The sequence below is a fragment of the Phoenix dactylifera genome, chromosome 15 (genome assembly GCF_009389715.1).
Source record: "Phoenix dactylifera cultivar Barhee BC4 chromosome 15, palm_55x_up_171113_PBpolish2nd_filt_p, whole genome shotgun sequence".
Lineage (NCBI taxonomy): Eukaryota > Viridiplantae > Streptophyta > Magnoliopsida > Arecales > Arecaceae > Phoenix > Phoenix dactylifera.
Genome location: NC_052406.1, coordinates 11,372,704 through 11,393,864, shown reverse-complemented (window position 1 = coordinate 11,393,864; position 21,161 = coordinate 11,372,704). Strand labels below are relative to the sequence as shown.

General features: G+C 42.7%; 2 protein-coding genes across 3 annotated transcripts; one reads left to right on the top strand and one right to left on the bottom strand.

The window, feature by feature from the left end:
* The first annotated feature begins 3,599 nt into the window (after positions 1 to 3,599).
* LOC103711525 (dof zinc finger protein DOF5.6) lies at positions 3,600 to 6,102 on the top strand. 2 transcript variants are annotated; one of them, XM_008797697.2, is made up of 2 exons: positions 3,600 to 3,942; positions 4,833 to 6,102. In XM_008797697.2, exons 1-2 carry the CDS (start codon positions 3,889 to 3,891, stop codon positions 5,679 to 5,681), a joined length of 903 nt encoding a protein of 300 aa, XP_008795919.2. In that variant the 5' UTR covers positions 3,600 to 3,888; the 3' UTR covers positions 5,682 to 6,102. The 2 variants fall into 2 exon arrangements, with proteins under 2 accessions (XP_008795919.2, XP_038990362.1); XM_039134434.1 differs by having other exon boundaries at positions 3,601 to 3,790.
* Positions 6,103 to 11,136: 5,034 nt separating this feature from the next.
* Positions 11,137 to 14,516, bottom strand: LOC103711526. Its single transcript, XM_008797698.4, has 2 exons — positions 11,510 to 14,516; positions 11,137 to 11,413 (listed from the first exon to the last, which is right to left on the bottom strand). Exon 1 carries the CDS (start codon positions 14,445 to 14,447, stop codon positions 11,526 to 11,528), a length of 2,922 nt encoding a protein of 973 aa, XP_008795920.2. The 5' UTR covers positions 14,448 to 14,516; the 3' UTR covers positions 11,137 to 11,413; positions 11,510 to 11,525.
* Between the last annotated feature and the right edge of the window lie 6,645 nt (positions 14,517 to 21,161).

The window sequence follows — 21,161 nt, the reverse complement described above, 5'->3', positions numbered from 1 at the left end:
CAAGGCTTAAATAGGAGGAGTATATGAAGATCCGTACAAGCGTGTGTTTAATCTCACATTGGTCATTCGTTGGATAAATTTTGAGTACTGTATCGAGGAATCCAAATAATATTTTCTGGCTAGCCTTTTTGGATAAGGTTCTGAGTTATTATATCTATGAGATATATGTCTGTAGTGTGGTTTTTCTCTTCTTTTGAAGAAAAAAATAATCTCGCTAGCAGTAAGCTTTGCCTGTAGATTCCTTAATATGTATCAAGCTCAAGATGTATTAAACAGTGCCCCACTTACCTGTTGCCACAACAATGCCGTGCCCAAATTGTCATAATTAAAATAAATGGTTTAAGGAGGCACAGTGAAATGGCTTATTTGCACAATCCAAGATTTTTCTCTTCAAAATATGAAGAGACTTTGATCTTTGTGGTGGTCATTATTGAGGTGATATTCTATCTTCTAGGTGCATGATGAGGGGTTTAACACAGACCCTAGATATGCCATCATGCTTGCACGGTCAACATCTTGTCCACCCATGAATGATGTGATATGTAAGGTGATAAGATATGTGTGAACCAAGCCAAATTAATGGCACATCTAGCATTCTTATTTGCTGACTTTGGATGCTGATATATAGAATTTCAGCGAACTTAGGAGTAATCTGGCTATTCATCATCATTACGCATCTTGAATTCTCCTTGCCTGCTCTTGAATGGCATCATGTCCAAACGCCAAAAAAAAAAAAAAAAGGCTCTTCTACTTGGACTACTAAAAATTATTTGATGTAATTTTAAAGGTAGATTCTTGAAAGGGGGCTTGTCCTAACCATCGCACTCATCTTTGTTTAGCAACAAGAGATTTTGGATATTGACAATTACAGTATGCAAGAGTACTCGTGCTCCCCTTATGATCTCTCCTTCCAGCTCCTCCATAGAGATTTTACTGTGAATGAATGAGGTGAGAGACATCAATATACAAAGCAAGCCCGATGCTGCCCCATCTAGCCTGCTTAAGGACAAGATAAAAATTAATAAACTATTAGTGGTGTCACACCTACAAATTACTATATTGTAATAAATTAACGAATTCGCTTTAAGGTTGTGTCCAGGAAACTTTGCAAAATTAGATTGTTGGATTAGTTTGCTTGAATTGAGGCACGTGACAAACACTGCCCAAACGTGATTCAGTCTGCAGCGATCTCGTCTCTAAGATAAAAAAAACGTAGTTTAGCTTGATCCTCTTTGAACGAGCATGTTTGCTTGGGAGGCTAGATCCGATCAACTTCTTTAATTACTTGGAAGAAAAAAAAAAGGAAAGAACCGCGGACTATAACAATGAGCATAGAGTACTAGGAAGGAAGTGGATATATGATGGTGTGTTTGTGGGATGTGTTCAAGGTCTTAGATTCAGAGCCTATTTATATACAGAGAAGGAATTGAGGGCTATAACAAGGAACACAGAAAAGGAATTGGATTTGCGATGGTGTGTTTGTGTGATGTGTTCAGGGTCCTAAATTTAGTGCCTATTTATATACTCTGTTAGTGAGCCTATGTGCCGACCCACTTCACTCAAAATCTAATGCTAACTTGAGCTTCAAAAGATGGAATTACTATAAAAGCAAAAGAACGTGCTTTTAGGTATTAAATATAGGACTAAAAAAGAAAGGTGTTCTAAATAACTAAAAGAAGAGAATACATTTCTATTTAAAATTTTAATCTTTTTAAATTAAAATTTCCAACATAAACCATACTAATCATGTTGATTGATGGTGTCCATGTGTGGACTCGGGTGCTTTCTTAATAATCCAACTTGTCATGAAATCAGTCTATGCATCTTCTTCTTTTTTTTCTCTTTGGCTAGAGTGGGCACATCATACTACACAAGTACAGGTATACCTAATAAAATCTGAAAATAAAACATCACAGAGTGCCTTAAGCAACTTACCCTCTTGGATCCATAGAGTACCGTTTGAATGGCTCGCCACATAAGCAGCCAGCCAATCTGCGGCTCCATTGACTTCCTTAAATACATGTCGGATCTAGAAGGCCTCCCCATTCCTTTCTATTGCTGAGATATCTCGAATCAGAGGGTGATCTCCCCTTTTCACTCTGGCCCCTCTTATCCAACCTATTACAGTGGCCGAATCACTCTTCCAAATGATAGAGTTGGCCTGCAAGATACATCGTGCATATCAAAAATCTGCCCATGCAGCTCGCAACTCTGCACCGAAACCTATACACCTTCTTCTTCGTGTATTTCGCTGGAAGAGGGGCGACGATGCATTGCTGGGAGCGGACACGCACGGACTCGAGCAGATCACGCATCGGACGACGGCTCCACGTGGTGCCGACAAGTTCGTCGAGCAACCAAAGCCACGTCAAACAAGTTGGTCCCACGTGGGTTGCGTACAACAAAGCTAAAGTGGGGGAGAGCTGCCACGCTTTGACAAAATACATTTAATACATAAAACTGCAACGTATTATACGAAAAAATATCATCATTATTTTCTACATTAATCTTTTTTATAGCATGCAGCTTGGTTACTTTTCGTCAACATGGTCCCCCTTGGTGTTTTGTCCTAGCACCAAGCTTCAACTGGACCAGCAAAATAAAGAACACCAGTTTTATCACAAAAATAGCCCAAACAGCCAATTGTGACAAGCCACATCAAAAAAAAAAGAAAAAAAAAGCATGGGTGATGAGAAAAAAAAAATAATATAAAAAATAGAGAAGCATGTATGCTATGTCATTCATGTTATTTGATGGCCGTCCATCTATCGATAAAAACCATCTAGAGATGTAGTGCGCGGGCCGCATCAATAGAGGATCGAAGCATAGTGATGGGCTTTTATGTGATTATTTTAGATTGATAGTTTGAGTATAGAGAGGTCTTATCTACCCACCTACACATACAAGGAAGAAAATACTATTTTTTCTTTTAAAAAAAATATTTTCTGTTTCAAATACAACGGAATAAATAAAACAGTGGTGTCGAAAGCTTGTCGGGTGAGGTCCAAGCACGGTAAGATCACGTGAGAGGGGGGTTGGTGGGAATCGATCCTTTGCTTGTGGGAGGCAAACGAGAAAGGTGGGGGGGAAAAAAACTCTGCCCTCTGGTTTTGATTTTTTAGATTTTAGAAGAAGCGAAGAAGAAGAATAAGAGGAAGAGAAGGAGAAGAGACATGGGCCCCGCATGGAGTGAGCTTTCGGTTTCTTGCGTCTTTTCCCGAGCCCTAAATATTCCCCGTATCCTCACGTCATGATCGAAGAGCGGATCGAGTGCATGCATCCCAGATCCAAGAGAGCTTGCAAGAAGGAATTCAAGCATTTGTACGTTTAGCCATTTGGTTTCAAGTTCGACTAAAGCAAATGGCCCCAGAGAATAAATTCAAGTACATATGAGGAACCCTAGCTATCTATCTGTGTAAGGCTCCAAGTGTGGAACGTAGCCGAGCCTCTCAAGCCACGTCTAGCCAGCAAGAATGAGGTCTTTGGTCTTCCTTCCCCGACAGTATCGGTCCCACCGAGGGGTCAGTGAGGCGGCGTGCTGTTGCTTCTTCGCCACCTTTTTCTCTCTTCATATTCACATCCTCGCAAGCCAACAAACCCATCCACATCCTTGCATTACCCTCTCCAAGACTTTGAATCCTCTCCCACCCTCTACTCTTTCTTCTACTCTCAAGTCCTTTGGCCCCTCTCTCTCTCTCTGTAGATGCCTCTCTTCCCAACCGAACAGCTCGATCTTCCTCCTCTAGCAGATATCACAGGTTAATCAATTCCTTTGGAGATTGGGTTTGAAGTAAGTTGGCAGGATGCGCCTTTGGACGTGTGCATGATATCCTAGCTCTCCTTCCCAGAACTTCTCTTTTATAATTATATATATTTTTCCTTCCTCGCATGGTTACTCCTTCAATGCGAATCTGCATGGATTCTTCTCATGACTGGCTCAAGGTAACTCACGGCAACCGATCTCCATTGCTCCATGGTTGATTATTAGATCAACAAATTAATGTCCATTCCTCAATTCCTTTGGTGCACTTGTCTATTTATGTGCATGAATTTTCCTAGGTGCACTTTTCCAGTATTTGAAAATCTTTCAGACTTCTTTCGAAGTCTTGATCTGAAATGCCTCATGAAAAAAAAAAAACTTGAATGGTCATATATATGCAGCGATCATCAAAAGTAAGAGAATTGTAATTCTTGAACCATGGATCGACAAGATTTTCTTGCAAAAGGTGCAGTTTTGTCTTAGGCTATGGGAGGAACGTGGTTGCTCGGTCACAATTAATTATCGGGGAAATAAGGAGAGGCCAAGGAGAGGGTCTCCCTTCTCTACTTACTTTCGCAAGTATGAGTGAATTAGATTAACTCAAACGACTAAAAGAAATAGAACAGAGGTATATGTTTGAGACTGTGGTTACTTAGACCTAAGAGGGCATTCTTTTAAGAAGAATTCTTGCAAGAAAACTTCAATAGTGGGAACTCTCTCTTTCTACTTTTGTAAGTAGGAATGAATGAGTCTGAACACGATCTTAAAAAAGAAGACAAAGTACATAGTCAAAAAAATATTAGCTTCTTTTGTACTTGAGTCCTTTGTTCATTTGGAAACTCAAGGATCTCGGCTACCAACGATCAGCAGTTTGATCGCATTTTCTAGCCTTGTGCGGCCCATCATGAGCTCCAGCTTTATATTTGTTTATTTTTTAGGCTCCGAAACTCATGCTCTCGGGACATTTCTAGGACCACAATTCACACATTCCAACAACGACGATCGGATGAATTATTATGATCTCTTGCTCCTCCTCTTTGTTTCCTTTTAAGTTTGCTACCCTTTGATGCAGGGCATCGTTCATGAGGACGGCGGAATGGGTTCCTCCTCTCCGTCTGGGGAACCGATCTCATGCTCTAGGCCGCCGGTGATGGAGCGAAGGCTGAGGCCTCAGCAGGACCAGGCCCTCAAGTGCCCCAGGTGTGACTCCACCCACACCAAGTTCTGCTACTATAACAACTACAGCCTCTCCCAGCCAAGGTACTTCTGCAAGACCTGCCGGAGGTATTGGACCAAGGGAGGGTCCCTTCGGAATGTGCCCGTCGGTGGTGGCTGCCGGAAGAACAAGCGGTCGGGGGCTAAGAAGCCATCCGAACAGCCACCTCACCCTGTCTCATCCTTTCAAAACGGGACTGACCTCCACCTCTCCTTCTCCGGGGTGCAATTCCCGCACCTCGACTCGTTGACCGACACACCTCGCAGCCTTAACTTCATGGAATGCAGGTATAATCCCATGCATGGATTCAGCTCTGCAGGTGACCTCGATCTCATGGATACCAAGTTTGGAGCCATGTTGGGGAGCTCCAGGGGCCACATCTTCATGGGTGAGGCTGGCGTGGGCCTCGGAGAGGCGAGTCATGGATTCGCACTAGGTGCAGGCTTCCATGGCGTGAGCCCGCTTGGGTTCTCCGCTGACGGGAACCACGGGGCACTCGTGGAGGCGTGCCAGAGGCTGACGCTCCCATTTGAAGCACAGGAGGAGCCCAATGCAGCGGAGGTGAAACCAGACAGTAGGATTCTATCGCTGGAGTGGCAGGATCAGTGCTGCGCTGATGCGGGACACGAATCTGGGGGGTACTCCAACAACCTCGGATTGTGGGCTGGGATGATCAATGTCCATGGATCCTCAACAACCATCTGAAGTAGACTCATCCTAATACCTACTATCAAAATACTAATATATATATATATATATGTATGACCTAGCAGTGGAAAGGATTTTTCCCTGTGTTTATTTGAATGTTTGTGCTTTTCCCTCCGAGTGGTTTCCCATTTCTATGATGGCCGTAGGGGGAATGGCTAAAACCTTTTGATCTGTCTTCCTTCCTTCCTTTCTTTTCTTTTTTTTTTTGGTTGGGAAGAGGTCTTGGGGGGTAAGATGTTTGAACTCGACAGTATCTGTTAGCTTTTGTTGCTCTAATAGCATTTCTGTGTTCTACTTTCTTTGTAGAAGAATAATTTGTCTTCGTTGCATAATATTGCATTAGTACTTTTTTAAGGTTATAGGAAGCATAAGTCTCATTGAAGCTTAACTTCGGCGAGAGCACTGCCAATTTATTCCATGGAAGCATAATCATGGCTATCAATGGTGATGATGCTGTTCAGAGTTGTGCTTCCTGCAATGTTATGCCCTGCTTTGTTATCAAGTGGAGTGTTACAATTGATATTCCTCAAGGTTAAGATTCGTTTGGTTACCTGGAAAGGTTTGTATTTCCTGCACCTGACATTCCGAGAGACTTTAAGGAGTTCTTATGTTAGATAGGTGCCTAGAAACATGAGAAGAAATCTGAAATACCACCACCAATAGGATTTGCTTTATTATGTTATATAAATCTTTCAAATACATAAAGCACCTATTTATGACATTATAACTTTGGTTTTCTGGAGCAATGCAAATGAAAAAATTATCATTAGTTTTGAGTACTTCAAAGAGACTTTCCATTGAGCACCTGTAAATGCAACTATATGACCTTTTCAATTTAACAGCATCAAATAATTTTATCAATAATATCTTCTGTGCTATAGTGTTGGCGACTCACTGTACAGTTTCCATAATGCTAGCGCATTGTCATCTGTGATTATGTACTCTAATGCAGGAACATATAACCTAGGAGAGGATCTTGGTTTCTGTGAACGGTTTAAAATTTAGTTGTTCGTGTTCCCTTAGATGTCTCTTGCTTTTAGCAGTCAACAGTCCAAGCACTCGAAGAGTAGGTGTCTGAAGAAGATAGTTCATTGCAGGATAGTAGGTGTCTCTTGCTTTTGGGGGACTTAAATTTATATAGTAACTGACAGTAGAGAAGGAAATTAAGCAAAATTTGTAAATAATTAATGAGGTCATTGCAGGATAGTTCAAACCAAGATCCCACATATCCTAGTCATCACAAGTTCTAAGTATTAATTCCATTTGGCCAATATGCCTTTGCTTATATGACCTTGAATTGGTTGGCGACAATTGGGTATGGACTGAGAGCACATATGAAAGGGGTCTGGAAAAACTTATTATGAACTGGAATCAAGCTATGAGCGACGCTCAGATGTAATAATGATCTTATAAATGGTGTTTTTTTTTTTTTGCATCTGTCGGCTAGGCCATCATTTTAAGAGTAGTTTTAATTTCAGTCATGAATTGGCAATCCATTCATTCTCGGAGGGATGGTAATCTATTGAATCATTATTTATTATTAAAGGTTTAATATGCGAAGCTAACAGCTTTCACTGTACTCAAGATTGGCACTTGGATTTGCATAAAGACATCCTGGTAGATCTGGTGAGCTATCCAATAAACATCTAAAGAGAAATTGGTGAGACATTTGCTTTGTTAATTGTTAATCTTTTTGAAAAAGGAGGCATGGCGAAGACAGAGGTAGAAGAATCGGAATGTATATTGTATTGCTTAAGGTTAGATTCAGCATTTTAACCATACACCAAATCCAAATATAATCCTAAGCCTGTTCTCATTGCGATTAATATATTCTAACTGTATCTTAACCATATCTTAATGCTTATTTCCTGTGGAAAACCAAATGTCACTAACCATGAACTTATGGTTAGATATTTCTCCTCCATGAGAAGACACTTGACTCTATATCTTGCTAAATGACAGACCACCTCTCATAGAGACCATGTTTGACAAATCTTGGAGTCGAAGATTTGCAGCCATCCGATCATCACCAGCCTCCAGGCAGTGGATTCTAGTATTGGATATTGTTGGCAGGAAGGCACCAATTAAGGAATGATTGAAACATTTGGTTTGATTAAATTTTCCAAACATTCATCATCAATGAGGTAAGACGGGGAACTGAAGGAACCAGAATGCACAGAAAAGTAGTCCCTACAAGTAGGGTCCTAAAACAAAAGTTACCAATCTATAGATTTAAACTACTACCGTGACCAAAAGAACTTATTTAAGACCTAATTCTCTTTCCCACTTGCTTTTCATTTATTAAGTGTTTCTGAATGATTCTTATGTGAGCTACTTCTAAATGGTGGTGAAATATTTTATCCTATTAACCTACAAGATTCTTTTGCATAATCATGAGATGGTCTCATCTTGAGGGTTGTTTAAAGCCCTTGGAGTGGCTACATATTATACTCAAAGAAGCCTACTTGTCGCATACATGTTGCGCCCCTTTGAAGCCTAAGAGCATTATATTATAATCAGTAGTTGCTGGATACATGGCTGCCCTGACTGCTGCTTTTATTGATGAACTACTTAATTGCCAGAAACCAGTTATGTTGCACCAACTGAACTGAAGTTTAATTAATTGTGCAGTAATCTGCTTCTGAAAAGCAGCAAAAATGTTCCTCTTTTATAAAAAGAGATACATAATAAGGCCCTTGAAAGCAAAATTCAAACATTTGTCTCCCCAAAAAAGTGAAGAAAAAATTGTGGCATTTCAATCATCAGACATTTTTGGGAAACTATTTTATGTAATAGAGAAGAAGAAAGGAAAAGAAATGGGATCTCCAGGAGAAAACATGAGACATGGGCTTAAGTCTGCAGAAACAGAGTACTGCTTAGCGTTCCTCCTAGCATCCATGGAATGAGTGCCGAACCACGTTTTTAGTGCATCATTCATGCGATAGATGGTTCATGAAAGGCTTTATTGCCCATTTTAACCCTAGTAGTTTACAAAAAAAAAAAAAAAAAAAAAAAAACCACAGTTGGGAATAGACAACTAAACAAGCGTCCACATGATGTGGGCCATGTTGGGTGAAGTGGGGAAGTAACAGTGAATAGCAACAGTTGGATGGCCGAATGAGGCCACTGGCAGAGCTTTCACTGAATAGCAAAAGAGATGTACCAGTTTCCATCTGCACTATTGTCCCTTGAGAATATATTTAGCCAACATCTGGTAGACCACAGTTGGATCTACCCATAATAGATATGGAAATCTTGGCAGCAACCCTCTCTTGACAATGATTCCATCTCAGAAGGCTTGAACAAGATAATGTGACCGGAATATGAGCTCAAATAGAAGCTCAAAGTTTGATCACAGCTGATAACACCTTGCAAATTTGCACCAAGTATAGGCTAAAACATGGATTCGTTGTTCTTTGAGTAAGAAGGAATTGGAGAATTTATGGTAGATTACCTTACTATAGATAGAACCGATAATCAAAGAGACTGGTAAGGGTCAGATGAGATCACACCATCCCTCCATCACACACAAGGGGTCAAAAAAATGATTTCCATCTGGACTGTAGCTGCTGAAGACTTGGATCTTCGAGCCTTCCAAACCATCAAATAGACAGGCCATTACAAATACCTATGATGAGGTCACCAATTACTATTCACCAGAAACCAGAATTTAATCCTCAGCCAGAAAGCCCTTCTACAGAAGTTACCGCTCTTTGGTAGTCACCGTTTGCTATAGAATTTTTATCAAGAACAGAAATAGTTGATTTAGTAAGGTGACAAGATTGACATTTATTGTGATTATATATATATATATATATATATATATATATATATATATATATATATATATATATATATATATATATATATATATATATATATATATATATTGTTATGGTTGTATGAACTCTATTAGGTTCTTTTTTTTAATTCCTTATCCAGACAATGATCTACTGCTTTGACTGCTTGTATGTTTTGCTCGAAGGACGCTGGATAAGGAAAGAGAAAGACAGAATCTAATAGAGTTCATACAACCACAGCAATTGATTGAGATCAAAATTATCTACCTGTCTGTCTGGCTATCTATCTATGTGTTTTGCTCGAAAGATGCTTGGTAAAGGAGAGAAAAAATAGAGCCTAATAGAGATCATATAACCATAGCAATTGTTTGAGATCACACCTCAGGCTGGGAATCCGTTGAACACCCGAAATGGCAAATGATGTATTGATTGTTATTTCTTTAAGGGCCTACATCTACCGAGTAATGGCTCTTCTGGGTCTCCTTAAGCTATAAAACATGGATGAGGATTGAGTCGGGATCCTTCCTGGAAAATCAGTCAGGCCAAACAACATAAATGAATTGATAGAAATCACCAATCATAGATCAAGGACAGTCCGAGTAATGCACAATCAGTATCAGATTCTATGCGAGCCCAGTGGTGCAGCACTGTGACAAGAAACTGAAAGGGGGGAACCCATAGATACTGCTGCTATTAGCAGGGCAGATGGAATGTTCTCAATGGCTTGTGGCAACAGAAAGGAGACCGAAAAAAAAGGGAGGGGGGCAATAGATAGTAACATAAATAGAAGGAAATCTTCGAGCCAACCATCCGAAAATAAATTGAGTGCAAATGAAAGAATGCATTAGAGGAGCATGTAAGATTGGCAAGCACTTAAGTCCATTATATCAGGGTCAGGGCCATGTTGACCTCGACCGACCGGCATGCTCTGAAAGATACCATCTGAATGCATCAGAGCCAAACAACTGGGGGGCATCGTACATAAGAACATTGCCAACATCTTATAGTGCTAAAACCAAGGGCCATGGGACGCTCGTGGAGCAATCAGCACTTTTCCCTTTGGCAGATGAAAAGTGATGCCCAACAGCCAGGGGCACACTTCCTATAGACATAGAACAGATGGATGGAGAGGGTTATGGTGTGAAAGCAGCCAGCATCAAATATCAAATGCCGGTGGGACTTTTAGCCCTAAAATTATGACCTGATGATGACAGGTTGCCCATCCCTACAGGACATGTAAGGACCCATCCACAGGGTCCTCAAAACAAATTCTCTGGCCACAGAAAGAGGAACCTGGATCCTAGCACTCAGATTAAAAATGAAATAAGACAGTATATTCCCATGCAATTTTTACTTAGAAGGAAAAGACCCCAATGAATCAACCCTCACAAGCATTTCATTCACACACAAAATTTGCTGTTGATGGAAACTTTCAAGCTATATTCCTTATTATTCCAACAGAGGAATAAAACACCATGGCCTCTGCTACACTACAGCAATTTTAGTTTCCTATCTTCACGCCCCCCTCATCGCCAAGTCCTCTTAACATGTTCTCATATTGTAGCGAAATTAGTAAAGAAACCCTTAGAGGATGACAACAAGCACTTGGCTACAAAATGCGACGGTATCCACACATACAGTGACGATGGTTATAGAGTATAAAAGCTCTCCCCATTGCATCACAGATTTGTCGAGAACGGTGTAACACAACCGCCATACAAGTAACCCCTTCTGAAAATGCATAGTAAGCTATTCTAACCATCCATAATTCCATATACAATCACATGCGGCTAACAAGTTCAAAGAAAGGCAAGCTGAAGTCTCCATTATCTAAATACGCAGCAGTAATTAAAGAGCTTACCATGCACAGGAACAATGTACCAAGATATAACAACCCGTATGGGTTCTGAGCACCATTGTTCCGGCAGCCTAAAGAGAGAAGGTAGTCTTTAAACCAATTGACATACATAAACGACATAAAAGGTTAACAAAGACTCTAAAGCTAAATAGGTTAGATCCAAATACCTATAAAATGGTGGAATTAAGAAGGGGCACCGGCAGCAGGTCCGTTCAGCATCTTGTTAACCTTCTTGAGGAGGCCCTGCATCTCACCCACTAAGTTATCTCTTGCCTCTGGCTTCAGCCCATCAGAAGACACCGTTTCTTTCACTGGAGTAGAAGAACCTGTCAGAGAATAAATCATCCTCTCAAGGCTCTTCCTTATGTAAGGAAGCGGAGGCTTTGGGACGGAGATAGGCGATGATGGTGGCGAGCTTATCGCAGGTAGATAACGGAGGCTGTAAGTAGCATATGGGGCCCCAAAAACTCCAGTCTTGTCTAAACTATTGAAGGCCTTCTCTGCATCGGTGCTCTTGGCAAACACAACACGAGCACCGCCAGTCCCTTGCAACAGTTCTGTCTCGGACTCGATCAAGACCCCATACTTGCTAAATGTGGAGACAAGGTCATCCTTGGATGGCAGAGTGATGCCTGGAGCAAAATTCATGTGAAGAGCTGCTGGATTCCCGTAGACGTTTCCATCCCTCTTCCTCCTCTTCTGCCCACATTTACCTTCATTTGGACCGTTAATAACCCCGCGATCCAAATTCAGCACAGGCAAACTATTAGGTGCATTTTTGCGTCTTCTCCCTCTCTGCCCAGACTTGCCTTCTCGAGAACGACTGCCAAGCTCGTGACCCAGTTCCACTGGAGATTTTCCATTAGCAACTCCCTTGCTCCTAACCATCTTCTGCCCCCCAACTTTAGCTGCTTCTGATGAAATGGGAGGCTCGTCGCACAAACTCAGCATGGTTTCACCATTAGCACCATCCTTGCCTCTTCTGTATCTCCGCGCCGCTTTACTTTCCACCGGAGAGTCTACAATCTGGGGTTCCAAGTTAACCACAGCTTCAAAGGTAGTTTCATCCTTGCTCATCCTTCTCTTCCATCCCACCTTACCTTGCTCGGAGTGATTGGCTGAATCAGGACCCAAACCTCCACGAGCCCCATCCTTCTTCTGCTTCATCTTCCCCTCAGATTTCCCAGCTTCAGGCCGATCCACCACATCTTTATTCAGAGTTTTTCCATTTATGCCACAAGATTCAGCCTGGTGCTTTTGGTAAGCTGCAAACTCGGAGCCATTAGAGTACATCGAGCTTCTGTACGTGGCGAAGAAGCCCCTGATTGTCTTGGCCAGACGATTCCATTTCAGGTGAAGCGGATTGACTGCTGTGCGGAGGAACTCTGCAAGAATCTCATGGCCTGAAGTGCTATCAACTTTGATTGGGGAACTCATCCCATCCTCTTCCACTTCCTTCTGAACTGTGTCACCATCGCATCTCAAAATCGTCGGGGACTCGGGTGGCAAAGCCCAAGAGGAATCCACACTTGTCTTTTGTGTCTTCGCCTCTGCACTCCTCGGCGAGTCCAAATACTTTGTATACCCGCTCAAATAAGTGTAGGGAGGTGATAAATACTTGCTCTTCTTCCGCTCCCGTCTTCCCAAGCCGCTCTCGTCATCAGCCTTAACACCACTATTTTCCATCTTCGAACCTTTCCTCGTCTCACTCCTCTTCTTGTGCTTCCCCAGCTCGACTTTCTCCTTCACCTTGTCCTCTTCGCCATCACTGACCTCAGCAGCATCCAAATCCATCTCCGCGATGAGCTTCGCCATGCTTCTCCTCTTCCTGCTCCTGAACAACTTCTCAGCTGATATCTTCGGCCCTTTTTTCACGGCACCGCTCCCTATGGTCCAATACTCCTCCTCCTCGTCCTCCTCCTCCTTGCCGTCGGTCAGGTCCCCTGGTGGGACATCAAGATCAATCTTGTCCACCAGCTCCATTATTCCCCGGCGCTGGTGGTACCCAGCCAAACCATTGCTCCATCCCTTCGCGAATGCCATGACCCAACTCTTCAGCATCGCGACTTCCAGCATATCAACCACGGAAACATCACGGGCCACATCACGAAGATGCTCGAGGAACTCCAAAGGCGCGAAATTTGCTACCGGAGCCCTCCCGACCTGGCCTCTGGCACTCGCAGGCCGGGCCTCCGGGGGCACGCAGTGGCAAGTGAGATCGAGCTCGAGGCACCGCCCGATCTCCCCCAGGGCGTCCTCCACCGCGCCGACGAAGCTCTTGGAGCTGCTCTGCTTCACCATCCGGTGGAACTCCGGCACCAAGGGCCTCAGCTGCGCCGGGTGGCACCATGCGAAGGTGCCATCCCTGAAGTACGACACGAGCACCGACCGGTCCCTCCGGTGGGCCCTCCTGGCATGATCCGCAGCCCGGGAAGGGTCGTACACCTGCCCCGGCCACCATGGATGGCTCTTGATCCTTCCCCACACGAAATCACCGGCGGCGAAGGAGTGCCGCTCCGCCTCCTCCTCCGCCTCGCCGGCCGCCGGCAGCAACCCCGACCCTGGGGTTTTGGCTTCAGCCCCCGGCGCCGGAGCTAGGGTTTCTCCCGCCGGCGAAAACCCTAGTTTGGAAACCCGAGGTCCCGCGAGGTCTCCTAGGGTTTGTGATTCGGGGGGCTTCTTGGAGGAATCGTTGCCTAGGGTTGTTTCAGTAGCTTCTAGGGTTTCCATATTGGGAATTTTTTTTTTTTTTGGGGGGGCGGGGTGAGCAAGGACTAAGCGAATAACAAAGGCACCGTAGGGAGAGCTCAATGGTGGACTTGGGGTGAAAGAAGCTTCCGGTAGACGGGGTAAATGTAAAACGGGAGAACGGGGAAGAGGGGGCCGGAGGGACAAGACTACCTGGAGACGAGGGGTTATTAGGAATTTTCTTCGCAAGCCGCAGAGCGAGCGAGCGAGAGAAAAGCAGAGGAGAGTCCACGGAGTGGAGGACAAGGTTGCGTCGGACGGATGGCCATTATGCCGTTGCCTCCGCATTGGCACCAAGCGATTAACCCCGTTCAGAAATTCCTGGTTGGACAGTATCCAGCTTATCGATCTAGTCATCTGTTGCCACGTTGCAGACGAAGGCCTTCTCCCATTTGCACTACTTTACTGTTCACAAATGATCCAGAAGTTTGTCTTGGCGAGTGGGAGAACTGATGTGAACAGGAGAGATGCTGGTGTGCTCGACTGTGAACCATTTTGGCCGTGCAAGGCCGCAATTCAGAACGGAAAGTTGCCACCAAGTTTTGAAAAGATAAAAAAGTCTTTTTATCGGAATTTTCTCAGTAGAAAACCTTGTGATGCTTAAGACAGGATGACCAGAAAATAGAGAGGATTCACGAAAGCCCTAGAATATATGAGCACTTACTTGAAAAGTTCTTTAGAGAGTGTATTGTATAGGCTGAGACGAGAGTCTATTGCCTCAGAATTCGAGCATATAGGTTAGTCGGAATTGATAGACGAGAGTCTTCTAAATTTACCATATGGCAAACTTTAGTGGTGATTTAAAAGTTTTGCAGCGGATTTTGATTAGCCAGCTCTGGTCGATTTCAAGACACATTAATGAGATTTCTCGGGACTTAAATTTTAGGAAGGGAGAAAGTACTCTCAGTAAATACCTAGTTAGCAAACACAAATGTATGTTTCCAATTTAAGAAAGAAAACTTCAAGCATGAATGTTCTTCTAATTATTTTGAAAATGTTAAAAAACTATTTCGCCCGGGTCGAGACATGGCACTCCACCATTCTATATGGAATCAAATTCGTTGTGCATAAAAAAAAATTATATGGTTGAGTGCGGAGCTGAATACGTACTCCTTTCCAAACTATAGATGCAAGTACATTGGACGACATAGTTTTAATATAGTTTTAATGTAGAAACGGGAAAACAACTCTTTGCAAATGTACATACTGTAATACCCCTAAAAAAAAAAAAAAAAAAAAAGGGGCGGACGGGCCGGCCCGAAAAGACCGGGCCCATCCACCATATACGATCGTGCCTAGGGCACGATCGTGGTAGAGAGGAGAACGGGAGAGAGGGCGGCGGCGTTAGAGGAGATCGCCGGAGAGACGAGCGTCGGAGGGAGGAACCGGCCGGCCGCGGAGGAAGCCAGAAGCTTTTCCCTCCCTCGGTGAAGATCCCCCACAAATCGGGAGAAGAAGTCTCGGATCCGTGCGTGAAAACCCAAGACCCCTCCTCCGATTCCTCGCCGGAAAGTCGCCGGAACACCCTTATCGGGCCGAGGTAAGCATGGCTTCGTCCTTTGCATTTTATTTGCCTGGTTTTGGGTTGGGTTTCCTGGGTTATGGCCGACGGAATCACCGAAGAAGGATCCGAAACAGGGTACCCCTGTTTCGGCTCCTCTCCTCCGGATTTTGCCGCCGCCGGCTGCTGGGTTGGCCGGGATTCATGGCAGTAGGGTGGACTGGGTTGTGTGGGGGTCAAAGAGGGTTTTTCGGGCTTAGTTGGTGATCGGGAGTAGTGGATCCGAGGTTATCTTCCTCGCGATCCCATCTCTTTTTCTCCTTCCTCTCGTCGGCTGGCCGCCGGCCGGCGACGACGGTGAGGTGGCCGCCGTCGGGTGAAGGCCGAGCCACCATCCTGGTGGTTCTTCTGTTGATGACGGAGGAGAGGGAAGGGAGGAAAAAGGGGACCCTGTGTATGTTTTGGGGGGGGGAAGAAGAAGAAGAAGAATGAGAAGGAACTTCTCCTTCTCTCCCTCTCTTGGTCGGTCACCATTGCCAGCGACTGCGACAGTGGCAGCCGGCGATGGTTCGGCCAACGGTGTTGTTGGGTTGGGGAAGGAGAGGGCACAGCCACCATGGCTGTTGTCCTTGGATCAAAAAAAAAAAGATTTGAGGGAGGGAGATGTATTTCCAACCATGAAGAGAGAGGAATCATCCCTTTATGTTGGTCTCTTCATCGGGACCGGCCATCGTCGCCGGCATGGCTGCGGCCACGGCTGGCGACGACATGGGCCGATGGTGCAAGGTGGGAGTCGGGCCACCCCGACTGCCCTAGATCTGGAGAGATTGAGATGTTTGGGGACCTGGTGATGGACCCCATAGTAGATGTGAATTATGGTTTAGAATATTTAAATATTAAATAATTTAGTTTGTGATTTATAATTGATGTTGTAGGGGAAGAGTCAGCGGTGCCAGGAGGTTTTGATCAGGGGACTCAGCACCCCAGCTCGTAGGTTGTGATCCAGATCTGTATTTGAGTCTGTCTACAATTTCTGTAAGGATCCTTGTACGCCAATCCTGCATGATAAAATATTTTTATACTTAGATATGTATGATATGCTATGATCCAAACAAATCAAGAATAGTTTTATATTAAATTATATTTTGATCGTGTTGGCTTGTGGTTGATATTATGATCGTATTTGCTTGTGGTTGGTATCATGATGGATGCATGCATGCGCATAACCTATACCTACATAATTGGACTGATGGATGTGGTGCTCTAAACTAACCATGTGATATTGGTTGCCCCGTCACGGGCTGGAAACGTGACCGTGGTTAGTTTAAAGCCGGAAATAAATAAAAAGGATTTGATGTGTGGAGGTAAACTGGATTGTATGAAAAGGGACTTTGGGTTTATCTTGTTATTATGGCAGGCCCCGTCACAGGCTAAAAATGTGGTACTTTGGTAGGCCCCCTCACAGGCTAGAAATGTGGAACTATAATGTGCAGGCCCTGCCACAGGCTGAAAATGTGATACTTTGGTAGGCCCCCTCACAGGCTAGAAATGTGGAACTATAATGTGTAGGCCCCGCCACAGGCTGAAAATGTGATACTTTGGTAGGCCCCATCACAGGCTAGAAATGTGGAACTATAATGTGCAGGCCCCGCCACAGGCTGAAAATGTGATAATTTGGTAGCCTTACCACAGGCTGAGAAATGTGACCGAGATTTGGCCCAAAGTCGGAAAGATAATTGATCCGGATCAAGTTAACATGGAATGGGAAGAAAAAGCATTGAAAATATTAATGAAGATTTATGAGCTATCATATGCTATATCATTCTTGCATGGTTGGACTTTCATTGATATTTGACGTACATACTTATGTTGATTATTTAAGGCCTTTTGATAGCCGGTTTATGATTTCATGAAATGTGCATCGATTTGTCGTGGTTTTCAAATCTATATTATTATTGTATTGGTGTGGATGTGTAGAGATTCTTACTGGGCTGTAAAGCTCACCCCCTCTTCTTCTTTTTCTTTACCAGAGTTACATGATGCATTGATTTGGACAGGATGGGCGCAGAGTGCGAGTACCCGAGTCATTAGTTAGTTGGTTTGTTTATCTTTCTTTGATGTTGATGAACATTTGAAGATCTTGTAATTGAACTAATTTGTTTATTTGGACATGTTGGACTTGTCTATTTGAATTACTAAATTAATTGTGGATTTATTGGAATTTTTGATAATCATAGGCCTTGCATGATCTCTAGGGCACTGCTCTAGGGCTCATGCGGCCGGTCGTGTTCCGGACCCGGGTGCTGGGTTCGGGGCGTGACACATACAATGATGTGCCGCTCCCATATAGAACCAGTACTCAAACCAGCGTATCCTGCTCAACTATAGATGAACATCGGGAAAACAATTTTAATCGGATTACATGCACAATGACATGTTTTGCACCTAACAAGTATTTTTTAATAAGCTGCATTCAGTTGGACCAATCTAGTCTGAGATTTTTGGATCCTGAATCTGAGATGCTAGTTTGTTTTTTCTTTTCTTTTCTTTTCTTTTTGTTGCGATCAAATCCAAAAGCGGCCATATCCCAAAACCGATTCGCATTTTATTTTTTAAATAATAAAATCATACTGAATAATGCATCATTATTACCAGATATTGAACCGCTAAGGGACAGGATTGTATGTTTTGCCTAGTGCTTTGAGATGTGTGCTGGTGAGATTCAATGGCTGATGTTGGGAAAAAGATACAGCTGGAATCCCCAATGAGGCATTCCCGAGGTTCTCCAAAATACTATGCTAGGCCTGACATTCCCGGTCTGGACAAATTCTTTATGGTGGAAAAATCTCCCAATCTCGAAAGTGACAAAAGAGAGACCCAATCTTTTGGACGGGCGCCCAAGCCAACGCAATCCTCTTGAGCAAGGGCCCAAATGCTGTTCCGAGATAAGGTACAATTGGCACCACAAGCCCACACGTGTAGGCCAGGTCCTTCGAAAGGAAATAACGACCTCATCAACCCGATACATGACCTGTATTTCATTTTAAAAATCAGGCCAAAGTTATTAATGAAATTTAAAAGAAAATACACAAATATTTAATGTGGTCCACAGATGTGATGATCCTTGCAAATACGTCATTAATGATGCAATGAGGCTTGATTTTTCATTCATTTTTCTAGTTATGAATTGGGACGCCGTTGTCACATCCCAACCCAATATACATGACTTTACATAGCGATGCCCTAAAAATCATGCAAGATCTCTAAATTTAATAGCAATCTTTGTCTAGCTGGATAATAATAATTTTAATTCATAACAAAATAATTTTTTTATTAATGAGTAAGAAAACTATCAAGTTATAAATTTTGGCTACTTAACCGGTACCAATGATGTTTTAGCTATTCAACCTCTCACCAATATTTCAAAGCTACAACCAAGTACTAAACATCTCACAATTCTGAAAGGAGAAATAAAAAGGTGGTGTGAGCTTTACAGCTCAATAAAAATCTCCATACATCCAATATAATAATATAAAATTAAAAATAGCAAATACTCGATATGCAGATATCATGAAATCGCAAACCTACTATCAACAAAGCTTGAAAAAATCGGTAATCAAATATCAATAATAATCATCCACTCAAGAGTGATAAATTATGCAATATCCAATAAATTTCATTAGTGTTTCGAGTAGCTTATCATTCTATTCTTTTTGACTTTATTTGGATCCAAAATCAATTATCTTTTCGACTTTGGACCAAATTCTGTTCACGTTTTCTGCCCATGACAAGGCAATCGATAGGTGCCATATTTTCCGACCATGATGGGACAACCGATAATGCCATATTTTTAGCCTGCGACAGAAGAATCTATAATAATGAGATCAACCTAGAGTCCTTATCTGTTTAATCAAGTTCACATTTGCATATCAATTCTTCTTAATTCCGGCTTTAGACTAATTACAACCATATTCTCTGTCCGTGATGGGGCAAATGATAAGTGTCACATTTTTTGCTCATGACAGAGCAATCGATAGTGTCACATTTTCCACCTGGATGGGGCACTTTATATAATGTGATTAGTCCAAAGTATCATATCCATTAGTCTAATTATGCAATTGTCAGTTAGTTTAATTATGGAACCATCATACCATCAATCATAGACATAACAATCAAAACACAATTTAAAATAGGAAACCACATAATGAAAATCTTTGCGTCTTACTTATTTTGATCGTTAGCATGTCATATATATATGTATACAATATATTTATAAGCATGCAGGTGAGTATATGAGGTTTTTTTATCTCTACTGATGACAGACTCAAACACAATATATACCGACCCACTTCTCGATCTAATAACCAGGATGAAAAGTGTCCTACTCAGCGTCTTCTTGGCTAGACACTTGCTCAGCTACAAAACCAGATTTTATTATTAGGATAATCATAAACAACCATGAACAATGAAAAATTATGGAGAGACATGGTAGATGGTTGTAATAAGGTCTGTTCGGGACCCCTCCTAGGGTTGCACAAGGCCAACCCAAGATTCCTCCAAAGATCAATCAAATTTTACATAGATGTTTGGATCCTCCACTGGTCCACTAATCATCTAGAGAGAGAAAGAGAGAAAGTAAAGAGACAAAAATAGAGGAGATAGAATGATAGAAAACATGGGAGATGGCCTATGTTTGATCAAGATTAACGATGCCCATGGTAGTTGGCGGCAGTGGCAAACTTCGACCCGAAATCAGCCTCCATCAAAGATCATGGTGGTAACATCAGCCATGGTTGCTGGTGGCGGTAGAAAAGTGAAGAAAACCAACAATAGGTCAGCTTAGAATAGAGAAAATAGAAGCAACTAGGCGCACCAGTCGGCGATTGAGGCTTGCCATAGCTATTAAGATTGATGAGAGCTAGACCAGAGCTTCGACAAGAACCTCGATCTCAACAGTGAGTGAAACAAGCAGAATCGAGCCAAAATAGGAGAGAGGAAACACAAATAGGGCGGTCTTATTTTCAACCCGAACCGGTGGCTCACTGGTGCTATCCAAGGTGACGACAACAATCATGGGACTGGAAGAGGGAGGAGGAGAAGGATTAGAGTTCGTTACCTTGAGTCTAGCAAGGATATTTGCTATCTTTCTTGACGAAAAAGGGGTTGTCATATTGCGAGGAGTTCAGAGGGACAAGAAATCCGATGGCTATTGGTAAGGGTTCGATGGTGGAGTGCTTAAGGAGAGATAGAAAGGTCTTTATAGGGAAATACCAAAAGTTTTGCTGGAATCCGACATGCCCTAGATCTCTATTTTTCGCTCAAAGTAGGTAAGGAGAGAAAGGAGAGAAGACTCCCATTAGGAGTCTTCCTCCCTGCCATGCATGCAAAGCATGTGTGAAACCAATGCCGGCTAGATGAATCGGTTTATTACAATCAACTGTAGGCAATTAACTGTATTTTACATTCACTATTCAATTTTAAGCATATTTAATGTTGATAATACTGGAGATTACTTATTAAATTTTGTCATGGTATCGTGTTTGCCAAAGAGAATCCATAATAGAACTAGA

Bases quoted from the DNA above. Each gene is read 5' to 3' on its own strand.
- LOC103711525 (XM_008797697.2), top strand. From the start codon at position 3,889: ATGGTTACTCCTTCAATGCGAATCTGCATGGATTCTTCTCATGACTGG. The intron at 3,943-4,832 runs GTAACTCACGGC...CCTTTGATGCAG, and splicing joins CTTCTCATGACTGGCTCAAG to GGCATCGTTCATGAGGACGG.
- LOC103711526 (XM_008797698.4), bottom strand. From the start codon at position 14,447: ATGACTAGATCGATAAGCTGGATACTGTCCAACCAGGAATTTCTGAAC.